Below are 13,632 nucleotides of genomic sequence, written 5' to 3'. Positions count from 1 at the left end.
CAACATTTCAGTGGGTGTCTCAGGAATATTTTAAGAGATCTTCTGTCTTGGTCTGAGGCCCATCCAGGTCTGGTGGTCTGATTGGCCTTATACTTGGCCTTGAGGACCTGTATGGCTTTTGGATCCACTTCCAGCTTTATTGTTTTTCCTTCTGTTCTTCTAGACCTCAGATTCCCATCTCCTTCTTAGCTCTTCTGTTAGTGTAAATTAGCCTTCTTTCAGGACCAGACAAGGTTTAGACCCATATGTGAGTGGAGGAGTCAGGACTGAAACTCAGACCTTGTGGTTCCAAGACTTCCTCTTTTACCCAGATTCATGCAATGGCTTGTTGACTGCCTTGCGACAGCCCAGCCAGAGCCTGCAGGCAGCCCAGATCAAAACAAGAAATTAAGTAAGGCGCAGGACAGCATGGGTTCTGTTCAGACCCTTGCATACGAGGATGGAAAGGGAGGAAGTGGCTTTCTTTCAAGGGCTTTGATAAGGGAGTCAGTCTGTCAGCGAAAAGAGGCTTTTGAGGGGACCAAGCCAGTCTGGACTTCCATGGTGGCTCAGACAGTAAAGCGTCTGCCTACAATGCGGGAGACCCGGTTTCAATCCCTGGGTTGGGAAGATCCCCTGGAGAAGGAAATGGCAACCCACTCCAGTACTTTTGCCTGGAAAATCCCATGGACGGAGGAGCCTGGTAGGCTACAGTCCATGGGGTCGCAGAGAGTAGGACACGACTGAGCAACTTCACTTTCGCTTTCAAGTCAGTCTGAGACAAGGAAACAAAAGAGCTTTGAGTCCGGTGTTTCTCTGTTTGCTTCTGCCCCCTAGGGGAGAATATGCTCCATGATTGGAGAGTGACCCCTGAAAGGGAGAGTTTGGAATAAAGCAGAGGGGATGGCTCTGGGGTTCCCGCCCAGGTTCTCTCATGGTACAGCCCCACCTGAGCCCAAACTGCGCCCTGAAGCCTTGCCTACACCCTCGGAAACCTTGCCTACACCCTCGGAATCCTTGCCTACACCCTCAGAATCCTTGCCTGCACCCTTGGAATCCTTGCCTGCGCCCTCGGAATCCTTGCCTGCGCCCTCGGAATCCTTGCCTAGGCCCTCGGAATCCTTGCCTGCACCCTCAGAATCCTTGCCTGCACCCTCGGAATCCTTGCCTGCGCCCTCACCCTCGGAATCCTTGCCTAGCGGGAGATGCTGCTGCACCTTGTCTGCCACTCCGAGACCCTGTGTAGACAAGTGAGGTTGCTTGTCATAGGATTTTAGAGAGATTGACACCTTCTTTATATCTCTTCATTATGGCATTTTACATATATATATATATACACACTATATACATATAATTCATTGTTTTTTTTTGCCCTCGCCTCCTGGTCAGGCAGAAGGACAACAGTGAATAGCTTAACTACATTCTTAGGTGATGGTTATCATTGCTGCCTTTTGCTGACTTACCTGGTGAATTGAAAAGTGAAGTGAAAGTGAAGTCACTCAGTTGTGTCCGACTGTTTGTGACCCCATGGACTGTAGCCCGCCAGGCTCCTCTCTCCATGGAATTCTCCAGGCAAGAATACTGGAGTGGGTTGCCATTCCCTTCTCCAGGGGATCCTCCCAACCCAGGGATTGAACTCAAGTCTTCCGTGTTGCAGGCAGATACTTTACCGTCTAAGCCATCAGGGAGGCCCAGAATATAAGGTGGGAGGGAAGTTTCAGAGGGAGGAGACATGTGTATACCTATGGATGATTCATTTTGATGTGTGGCAGAAACCAACACAATATTGTAAAGTAATTATCCTCCAATTAAATAAATTTTTTAAAAAAAGGAGAAAAAAGTGTAGTGGGTAGAGGTGAGGGAACTCACGACCTGGGTCAACCTTTCTGTGGCCGTTGGATCTAGATTTAGATCTGCACTCTGCAAATGCACCCATTCCTATGAACTTGTGGGTTATTTTGAGAAGGAGCCCCTTGAACAAAAGTTTTGGTTGAAAAGAAAAAGTGTTTTTCACTCTCATTTAGATGAGAGGTGGGCTCAGTCCATGCCTGAGGCCAGATGTGGTGGTGGCCTCAGTCAGGGAAAGAGATGTAACAGGACAGACCATGACTGTGAACCTGGGACATGAGTCTCATAAGTCATGTTTCAGGCTGATTCTATCCTCCTGCCCCATTCTCAGGACCTTTGCTGCTGCTTCTGCTAAGTCGCTTCAGTTGTGGCTGACTCTGCGCGACCCCATAGACGGCAGCCCACCAGGCTCCCCCGTCCCTGGGATTCTCCAGGCAAGAACACTGGAGTGGGTTGCCATTTCCTTCTCCAGTGCATGAAAGTGAAAAGTGAAAGTGAAGTCACTCAGTCGTGTCCGACTCTTAGCGACCCCATGGACTGCAGCCTACCAGGCTCCTCCGTCCATGGGATTTTCCAGGCAAGAGTACTGGAGTGGGGTGCCACTGCCTTCTCTGCTCAGGACCTTTAAAGCCTCAGAAAAGAAAATGTTGGTTGCTCGGTCATGTCCAACTCTTTGCAACTCCATGGACTGTAGCCCTCCAGGCTCCTTGGCCCCTGAAGTTCTCCAGGCAAGAATACTGGAGTGGCTAGCCATTTGCTTCTCCAGGAGATCTTCCCGACCCAGGGATAGGACCTTCACTGCAGACAGATTGTTTACCGTCTGAGCCACCAGGTTAAAGCCTCAAACCACGACACAAAAAGTAGAAACAGACAAGTAATGGAGATGAGACCATGTTGAGGATTGTGACCCAGTGTTTCTTGAGCTTTCCTTACTCCTGTGTTGTTTTTCCTGTTTGTTTTTTCCAGACAGTCTTCGAGACACCTTCACTTCCCTGGGCTATGAAGTCAAGCGTTTCTTATATCTCACTATGCAAGATATAACCGACATTCTGTGCCAAGTTGCCCAGATGCCCCAGCACCGTGACTCTGACAGCTTCGTGTGTATCCTGGTGAGCCGAGGGGGCTCCCAGAGCGTGTTTGGCGTGGATCAGACTCACTCTGGGGTCCCTTTAGATCATATCAGAAGGATGTTCATGGCAGACATGTGCCCCTCTCTCTCAGGGAAGCCAAAGCTCTTTTTTATTCAGAGCTATGTGAAATCAGAGGGCCAGCTGGAGGACAGCAGCTTCCTGGAGGTGGACGGGCCGTCAGTGAAAAGTGCAGAATCCAAGGCCGGGAAGCCTGGGGCCTACCGAGATTTGATTCACCGAGAAGCTGACTTCTTCTGGAGCCTGTGCAAAGCAGATGTGTCCCTGCTGGAGGGGCCCTCCAGCTCACCCTCACTGTACCTGCAGTGCCTCTCCCAGAAACTGTGGCAAGAAAGGTGAGCCACACAAGCTGAGGTGGATCCTGGCCCCAGTTGTTTATTTTCTGCGGCCAAGACGGAAGGGTCCTCCCAAGTGATGCTAGTGGTAAAAATCCCACCTGCCAACACAGGAGACATAAGAGATGCGGGTTCGACCCCTGGGTTGGGAAGATCCCCTGGAGGAGGGCATGGCAATCCACTCCAGTATTCTTGCCTGGAGAATCCCATGGACAGAGGGGCCTGGTGGGCTACAGTCTTTAGGGTCACAAAGAGATGGACACGACTAAAGCGACTTAGCTTACGCACATGCACCAAGATGGAAGTGCCACTGTTTGATGCCCTTCTCTTCAGGGGGATTTTTTCATTCCTTGATGGGGTTGCCTTAACAGTCTGAGATAGATTCTGCACAGTTTGTGAATGCTTTGTGCCTTAGAAGGAATTTAGTAGAGCTTGTGGTTTGGATATTTTTCTTCAAAATTAAGAAATGTTTGTTTTTTCTTATTACAAAAGCAATGCATGTTCCTTACTGAAAAAACAACGACGACAACAAAACCATGAGATATAGATGCTGAAAGCAGAACATAGCAAGCAGTTTTAATCCAACTTACCAGAACCAACCTGTTTAACCAAATCTCAATGTATTGCCTTCCAGATCTATTTTGAATCCCATACAATTATACATAAACATGTTTTTTAAGCCAAAGTGAAATCATAATCTACTGTTACTTTATAACATGCTTTTAGCTTGTGTAACAGCTTATTTTTACATGCCAGGAATCACATTTCTATAGCATTTTACTATCTGCCGAGTAGTCCCTAATATGGTTATAGCATAATTTCCTTGGCCAGTCTTTAGTTGTTGGGCAACGTTTTGCATTGGGCAATGTCTTTACGTTTTTTCAGGTCAGTATTTGTGCTTATTCATAATTGTTTTATTGAAGGGAAAATTCCCAGAAGTGGAATTGCTGTGTCAAATGACCAGCATTAAAAAATATGTTTATTTATTTGCAGCCTCACTGGGTCTTCCTGGCTGCTCTCCGGCTTTTCTTTAGCTGCAGAGAGTGGTGACTGCTCTTCCTTGCAGTCTGCGGACTTCTCATTGCAGTGACTTCTCTTGTTGCCGAGCACAGGCTCTAGAGTATGGGCTCAGTGATTGTGGCACACAGACCTAGTTACCCTGTGGCGTGTGAAGTCTGCCGAGAACAGGGATCAAACGCTTGTCCCTGGCCTTGGCAGGCAGCCTCTTAACCACTGGACCACCAGGGAATTCCAATAAGCATGTGAAAAACCTTTGATACATCTTATCAGATTGTCTTCTAGGACAGTTAGACCAGCTTTTCAAAAATATTTTGGCCATGCCATGTGGCTTGAGGGACTTTAGTTTCTCAATCAGGGATTGAACCCAGAACCCTGGTAGCGAGAGCATTGAGTCCTAACCACTGGACCGCCAGGGAGTCCCCATAGGCCTACTTTTATGAGACTGTCTACATCCCTGAGTTCTCACTAATGGTGTGTGCTCTTTTATTTCCCCGTGTCTTGACAATTTGATGAGTAAAAAATGGTACCAGAGTGTACAGGTTTGCAAGTCTTTGTTACTTGGACATTTTTGATGTTTATTGGCAAGAATACTTTTTTAAGGGAACCATTAGTGATCTGGTGTTCCTTTAGGTGGAAGCAAGCCTCACTGTGCCTCAAATGTAAGATTAGTAGTCCCTTTTCAGTTGCCCACTAATTACGATTTAGAGTATCTCCAAGTCACTTGTGAAAGGCATCTTTTGTCACTTGGGGGACCCCAGGAATAAGTCTCAGGGTCTGGGACACCTAGCCTCCTCGGGGATGGCTCAACAGTAAGGGGAGGGCTGGAGCAGGGGTGACTCATTCTTCCAAGGTGGAAACGCCATGGACCAGCCACATCGTTGGCCTGGCCTTTTACATTTATTATGCATTTGCACAGAGTTGCCCCTTGGGGGAGTGGACTGTGGTCATCGCACCAGACTGCAGCAAACCTGTTCAGATCATGTGCTAAGCAGCTTGTAGACTATTTAGAAAGGCACAGTTTTACAGCACTTTCATATCTGCGAGTTGATTTCATTCTGATGATAATCTGTCTCCTCATTGATAATCGCATGGGATTAATTTTTGCCTTTTCCGTTCCCTGCAGGAAGCACTCGCTCCTGGAGCTCCACACTGAACTCAACAGCCTGGTGTATGATTGGAACATCAAAGTGTCTGCTAAGGAGCGGTACTACGTCTGGCTGCAGCACACTTTGAGAAAGAAGCTCTTCCTCTCTCACAAATAAAAAGTCAAAGTCACAGCGTGTAAGAACCTGCTTCCTGTTGTGTCTCCATATGTCAGAAAGCACAGAGAGAACAGGCTGTCTTATGTCTCTTCTTATAAGGGCACTGATCTTGTTCATAAGGACTGCACCACCATGACCTAATCCCCTCCCGAAGGCTATCTAATACTGTCATATTGGAGGGTGGACACAGACATTCAGTTTAAAATTGTGGCTTTCAGATCTGAGGTTGCCTGTCTGTCTAGGATTCACATAGCTTTCTACATCTAATTAGGTATAGTATACCTTTCCTTGGGCTTCCCCGGTGGCTCAGTGGTAGAGAATTCACCTGCAATGCAAGAGTGAGTCACAGGAGAGCAGGTTCAATCCCTGGGTCAGGAAGATCCCCTTTGAGGACTCATGGCAGCCCACTCCAGTATTCATGCATAGAGAATCCCATGGACAGAGGAGCCCAGCAGGCTACAGTCCATGGGGTCCCAAGAGTTGGACACAACTTAACAACTAAACCACCACCACCCAAAAACAGTAGAGCATTTTTTGCAAATGTTCATGAAACATTCACCACAACAGACTATATTCTGGGCCATAAAATAATATATTTAAGAGGATTGAAACCATGCAAAATATATTCTCAGACTATGGAGAAATTAGCCTAAAAATAGCATCTGAAAAATCTACAAATATTTGGAAATCAGACGGCACACTTATAAATACCCCCTGTTCAAAAAAGTCTAGGGAAATTGGAAAATATCTTTAATTGAATAAAATGAAAATACAAATAGCAAAATTTGTGGCATACAGCTAGTAAGATCGATCTCTAGTTCGGCAGGCCTGGAAAGAATCAGACACGACTGAGCCACGGAGCACGCATGCAGTAGCTAGAATGATAAGGGAAAAGACAGACACAAATGAGGAGTGTTAGTAAGAAGAGACGAAGGCAATGGCAACCCACTCCAGTACTCTTGCCTGGAGAATCCCAGGGACAGAGGAGCCTGTTGGGCTGCCGTCTATGGGGTCGCACAGAGTCGGACACAACCGACGTGACTTAGCAGCAGCAGCAGCAGTAAGAAGAGATGCCACTGCAGATCCCATAGGGACATTAAAACAGCAATAATGTTTATTGGCAGCTTTATGCTGATAAACTTTTATGAAATTGACTATGTCCTTGAGAGACAAACTGCCAAAGCTCACTCAAGGTGCAAAGAATCACATGGACAGAGGAGCCTGGCGCGCTGCATGGGATCTCAAAGAGCTGGACGTGACTGAAATGACTTGGTACACACACATACCTTTCCTCCTTGGATTGGAGAGCATGGCCTGGAAGAGTATTATTGCTTAAAATTATCCTTAAAGTGAGACCTCCCTGGCGGTTCAGAGGTTAAGACTCTGCACTTCCACTGCAGGGGACTTGAGTCTGATCCTTTCTTGGGAAACTGATCCCACGTGGCACTTGGAGGAAAAAAAAAATACAAAGCAAAAAACAAAGCAGCAATAAAAAAGCAATTATTTATTAAATTATATTAAATTATATTATGTTGTCTGTTTACTTTTGTTAACACCATTTGTCAGCCCACAGATTTCAGGGAGAAGAGTGTTAAGGGTTTGCTTGTGTGTTTTGCTCACTGGCAAGGATTATAGGGCGGAGCAGAGGGACTTTGATTCCAGGAGCAGGCCTCCAAGATGGGAGGAATAAGGACTTGCCATCCCTTGCCTACTTCACAGAATTGTTCCCGGGATGAAATGAGAGAGCTTTTATGATCATACCCAGTGACTGCACTGGTGATGCCATGCGCACATAGCTTTTATTATTAATAGCACACTGTGGAGGAGTTATTTTGAAAACGTTGAATCAAAGCTTGAAAACTGGTAAGGATTTTGGCAGGTTGAGATGGAGAAGAGAATACATTGCAGAAGAAACAGATCAAATGAAGGAGCAGGGGAAATGCAAGGCATGTTTTAAAAACCGTGAGTGTAACTTTTAGCTGGAGTGTAGAGAATGTGAGCGATGGTGACAAGCCAGGAGGTGCCTGGCATGTGGCTGGCCTGTGAAGAGCTGAAAAGATCCCCATCTCTGTCTTTTAGTCAGTTCTCATGTAAGTTATTTTTCCTCACTTTAATAGTGGAGTCTGAACTACTTTGACACTTTTGTATATAAGCATTTGATTATTAAATGCCTTATTTCATGGAGTATAGTTTTTAAATGAAGTTTTTTAGGCATTCTAAAAGAGAACTATATTAGGTATCAATACAATGGATACTCATGTACCCACAACCCAGCTTAAATGAAATGTTCTAAAATCTTCAGAGAAGACTCTGAAGATATTGCTTAAGTAATAGGCCTAAGTATAAAAGACATAAATGTATTAAAATACTTCAAACTTTATAGTAACCCCCCAACTGAAAATTCATCCAGTGTTCAGCAATAGGAGCGTGATTATGCTGAGAAGTCCAGTGGTTGGAATTCTATATAACTGTTAAAATTATATATACAAACAATAAAGGTTTACAGAAGTTGTTCTTAGCTCATCACATGAATTATCTCATTTAATCCTCAGAACAGCTCTACAAGGTAGGTATTTTTGTCCCCTTTATTATTTATTCCCACTTCATAGATGAGAAGGGTGAGCACAGTGATGTTAAGTAGATTATCTGTGGTCACCCTGGCTGAGGATAAAAACTCAAGCCATAATCAGAGCATTCAAAAAATGTATTTATGTATTTGGCTGTGCCAGATCTTAGTTGCAGCACATGGAATCTTCAATCTTCACTGTGGCATGTAGGATTTTAGTTGCAGCATGCAGGAATTTTTAGTTGTGACATGTGGGATCTAGCTCCCTGACCAGGGATTGAATCTGGGCCCCTTGCATTAGGAGTGTGGAGTCCTAGCCACTGGATCAGCAGGGAAATCCCAACAGAGCCTTTATTTTTATAGTAAGTATATTTAAAGCAAAAACAAACAAATGTCTCAGGAAAACAAAAGCCCAGAAATAAATATTTCAAAAGTGGTATACTGATGACAGGACTATAACTGATATTTTTTCTGTTTTCCAAATCCTTATCTCTATATATTTGAGAATACTGCTTTCTAAAGTAAAGACTAGGTAATTCTTTCAACTTTTGACTCATTGGTTCTTCAGTTGTTGTAAAGGAACAACTCTTCTCTACTTCCGTCTTCACTTCTGTCTGGTCTTTAGTCCTTTTCAGGAGCAGGATCCATGTTCTCGGGGCTGCTGTTCCAGGCCACTGGCTAGGAGGACTGACTCATAACCTCAGTTCCATTCCAGCCCCCAACCCCTTCCATCCTGTTCAATGAATAAGCCATGGTTGGTGTCACTTGACACCTTCTTCTCTCTGCAGTGTTTGAAATGGGGATCTCTTCGCTAAGATTCTAGGAGCAAGTTTGCAGGATTGAGGTCAGCCTTGTCGGTTTGTGTAGCAGACCCTGCTTACTGTCCCAAATACCATGCTCTTTATCCCTAGTAATAGAAGTCTTAATTTGATACTGAGCACAAAGCCTCACAGAATACAGCCTAGTTGTCCAGCTTGTGCTAGTAGTAAAGAGTTCAGTTCAGTCGCTTAGTTGTGTCCGACTCTGCGATCCCGTGAACCATAGCACGCCAGGCCTACCTGTCCATCACCAACTCCCAGAGTTTACCCAAACTCATGTCCATTGAGTCGGTGATACCATCTAACCATCTCATCCTCTGTCATCCCCTTCTTCTCCCACCTTCAATCTTTGCCAACATCAGGGTCTTTTCAATGAGCCAGCTCTTCGCATCAGGTGGCCAAAGTATTGGAGTTTCAGCTTCAGCATCAGTCCTTCCAATGAACAACCAGGATTGATTTCCTTTAGGATGGACTGGGTGGATCCCCTTGCAGTCCAAGGGACTCTCAAGAGTCTTCTCCAACACCACAGTCCAAAAGAATCAATTCTTCGGCGCTCAGCTTTCTTTATAGTCCAACTCTCACATCCATACATGACTACTGGAAAAACCATAGCCTTGACTAGACGGACCTTTGTTGACAAAGTAATGTCTCTGCTTTTTAATATGCTGTCTAGGTTGGTCCTAACTTTCCTTCCAAGGAGTGTCTTTTAATTTCATGGCTGCAATCACCATCTGCAGTGATTTTGGAGCCCCCCAAAATAAAGTCTGACACTGTTTCCACTGTTTCCCCATATAATTGCCATGAAGTGATGTGACCAGATGCCATGATCTTAATTTTCTGAATGTTGAACTTTAAGCCAACTTTTTCACTCTCCTCTTTCACTTTCATCAAGAGGGTCTTTAGTTCATCTTCACTTCTGCCATAAGAGTGGTGTCATCTGCATATCTGAGGTTATTGATATTTCTCCTGGCAATCTTGATTCCAGTTTGTGCTTCTTCCAGCCCAGCGTTTCTCATGATGTACTCTGCATATAAGTTAAATAAGTAGGGTGACAATATACAGCTTTGATGTACTCCTTTTCCTATTTGGAACCAGTCTGTTGTTCCATGTCCAGTTCTGACTGTTGCTTCCTGACCTGCATACAGGTTTCTCAAGAGGCAGGTCAGGTGGTCTGGTATTCCCATCTCTTTCAGAATTTTCCACAGTTTATTGTGATCCACACAGTCAAAGGCTTTGGCATAGTCAATAAAGCAGAAATAGATGTTTTTCTGGAACTCTCTTGCTTTTTCAAGGATCCAGCGAATGTTGGCAATTTGATCTCTGGTTCCGCTGCCTTTTCTAAAACCAGCTTGAACATTTGGAAGTTCATGGTTCACGTATTGCTGAAGCCTAACCCTCCTACAAATGCTGTAGACCTGAGTTCAATTCCTGGGTCCGGAAGATCCCCTGGAGGCAGGCATAGTGACCCACTCCAGTATTCTTGCCTGGAGAGTCCCCATGGACAGAAGAACCTGGTAGACTACAGTCCATAGGGTCACAAACAGTAGGACATGACTGAAGTGACTTAGCACACATTCACACAGTCTGGCTTATACCTTGTTATTTGATGAAAATGTTTATGCCTGTTTTAAGTTTAAAATAAAAATTTGCTTAGATCATTTTAATTTTCTAATTATTGTTTTAAAATGTGCGTATGTATGTATGGTTAAAAATGTAATGTTAAAACCCGAGCTGATCAGCCTGATATTCTGTGATGACTTCAAGGGGTGGGATGGTGGGAAGAGATGGGAGCTTAAGAGGGAGGAGTTATATATATACACTATGACTGATTCATGTTGTATCGCAGAAGTGAACATAACATTGTAAAGCAATTATCCTCTAATTGAAAATAAATAAAAATAAAATTTAAAAACCTGAGCTGACCTAAGTTTTTGATATGTCTGGTGGTGTCATTGATTTTCTTTTATATTTTTGTGGTTTCTGTTGGAGAGATGGAGATGCTTTGTTAAGACATTAGTAGGACTTGGACACTGTCCTCATAAGAGAGGTAATCCACAAGGAAGAGGTCTAACTGAATCATTAAGATGGACCAGCTTTTGGACCTGGTGTACAGTGGGTAAGAGTTTGAAAAATACATACACAGAACTGGGTATAAAGAAGAAATAGTAAAGCTGCACATATGTTTAGGATTACCAAAGATAATGACTCCAAAGGACCCACTGTTTGTAAATCCACAATTTCTTGTTTCCCAGCCAGACCCTTTCTTGTCTACAGCAGCCCCAGAGGTGGAAATGCAGGACTCAATCAAGGCCATTAAATGAAATGTCTGATTTTTCAAGAATTTATTCTCTCCTCTATTCCAAGAAACATTTACTCTAAACATCTTGTGCCATACCAAAGCTACCAGACACATGCATTCAAATTTTTCCACTTTGGCTCTATCCAACACTTGATAAGCAAACATTCAAGAAATACAAATTCTCTTCAATAAATCCCTCTGCAATATCAGCTGGTATACACCAAGGACCACGGATTAATCAAACTCCCCACTAGATACATGGAGGGTCACTGAAAAAGTAGATTACAGGTGAACAAATACTTGTATATACATGCTCCTAGCAGTAAATTCACAGCAGCTGGAAGCCACTGGAATGTACATCAGCAGATGAATGGATTAAGCAAACGTGGCACATCCATAAAATAGTTATTTATCCATAAGAAAAAATTAAGTACTGATCAAAGCTACAACACAGATGGACCTTGAAAACATTATGCTAAGTAAAAGAAGTCACACACAAAAGGTCACATATTGTATGATAGCATTTATGTGAAATACCCAGAAGAGGTAAATCCATAGAGAAAAATAGCAGATTAGCAGTTGCCAGAGACTGGGGTAAGCGGGGGTTGGGGGAAGACTGCTTAAGCAGGGTCAAGGTCTCCTTGACCCTTGAGGTTCTTAAAATGTTTTGGAACTAGATAGAGGTAATGGTTGCATTAACACGGTAAATGTACTAAACATCACTGAATTGTACACTTTAAAATAGTACATTGTATGCAAATTTCACCTCAAATTTTTTTAAAAAGGGGAAAAAGAGAAGATTAAGATAATTTATTTGTTGTTCCATGAACCTTTCTCCCCAACTTTTTTTCTAAGACACCTTATTTTTTAGAATAATTTTAGGATTACAGAAAATTTGTACAGAAAGTACAAAGTTTCCATATACTCTCCCACTCCCCCCAGTTCTCCTCTATTTACACCTTGCATTATTGTGGTACAGCTGTTACAATTGAGGAACAATACTGATACATTTGTATTAAACTAAAGTCTACCAGCATTTACTATAGGGTTCATTCAGTGTTGTACAGCTCCTGATATTGACAAATACATAGTATCAGGTATGTACCATTAATGCATCTTACAGAACAGTTTCACTGCCCTAAAGTACTTTGTGCTCCACTTACTCATCCTTCTCTCCCCCTAAGCCCTTGACTACCACTGATCTTTTTACTTTCTTTATAATTTTGCCATTTCTAGAATGCTATACAGTATAATGGCCTTTTCAGACTGACTTCTTTCACTCAATAAAATGTGTTTAAAATTCGTCCATGTCTTTTTATAACATGATCAGTTCAGTTCAGTCACTCAATCATGTCTGACTCTTTGTGACCCCATGAATCGCAGCATGCCAGGCCTCCCTGTCCATCACCAACTCCCTGAGGTTACTCAAACTCACGCCCATCAAGTCAGTGATGCCATCCAGCCATCTCATCCTCTGTCGTCCCCTTCTCCTCTTGCCTCCAATCCCTCCCAGCATCAGGGTCTTTTCCAATGAGTCAACTCTTTGCATGAGGTGGCCAAAGTACTGGAGTTTCAGCTTCAGCATCAGTCCTACCAATGAACACCCAGGACTTATCTCCTTCAGGATGGACTGGTTGGATCTCCTTGCAGTCCAAGGGACTCTCAAGAGTCTTCTCCAACACCACAGTTCAAAAGCATCAATTTTTCGGCACTCAGCTTTCTTCACAGTCCAACCCTCACATCCATACATGACCACTGGAAAAACCATAGCCTTGACCAGACGGACCTTTGTTGGCAAAGTAATGTCTCTGCTTTTTAATATGCTATCTAGGTTGGTCATAACTTTCCTTCCAAGGAGTAAGTGTCTTTTAATTTCATGGCTGCAGTCACCATCTGCAGTGATTTTGGAGCCCAAAAAAATAAGGCCCGCCACTGTTTCCACTGTCTCCCCATCTATTTCCCATGAGGTGATGAGACCAGATGCCATGATCTTAGTTTTCTGAATGTTGAGCTTTAAGCCAACTTTTTCACTCTCCTCTTTCACTTTCATCAAGAAGCTCTTTAATTCCTCCTCACTTTCTGCCATAAGGCTGGTGTCATCTGCATATCTGAGGTTATTGATATTTCTCCCAGCAATCTTGATTCCAGCTTGTGCTTCTTTCAGTCCAGCATTTCTCATGATGTACTCTGCATATAAGTTAAATAAGCAGGGTGACAATATACAGCCTTGACATACTCCTTTTCCTATTTGGAACCAATCTGTTGTTCCATGTCCAGTTCTAACTGTTGCTTCCTGACCTGCATACAGGTTTCTCAAGAGGCAGGTCAGGTCAGTTCTTTTTATTTCTGGATAATAC

General features: G+C 43.7%; 1 protein-coding gene across 5 annotated transcripts in view; it reads left to right on the top strand.

The window, feature by feature from the left end:
* Window positions 1-7,119, top strand: part of CFLAR (CASP8 and FADD like apoptosis regulator) — a 51,774-nt gene extending 44,655 nt beyond the window's left edge. For all 5 annotated transcript variants that reach the window (XM_043444936.1, XM_043444937.1, XM_043444933.1 and 2 more), the window contains 2 exons: window positions 2,794-3,310; window positions 5,454-7,119. In XM_043444936.1, the coding sequence (XP_043300871.1) occupies window positions 2,794-3,310; window positions 5,454-5,592 (656 nt within the window). In that variant the 3' untranslated portion in view covers window positions 5,593-7,119. The remainder of the gene's footprint in view (window positions 1-2,793; window positions 3,311-5,453) is intronic.
* Window positions 7,120-13,632: the final 6,513 nt, after the last annotated feature.

Source organism: Cervus canadensis, chromosome 24 (assembly GCF_019320065.1).
Source record: "Cervus canadensis isolate Bull #8, Minnesota chromosome 24, ASM1932006v1, whole genome shotgun sequence".
NCBI lineage: Eukaryota > Metazoa > Chordata > Mammalia > Artiodactyla > Cervidae > Cervus > Cervus canadensis.
The sequence above is the reverse complement of the archived record's forward strand: the minus strand, read 5'-3'. Positions and strand labels throughout refer to the sequence as shown.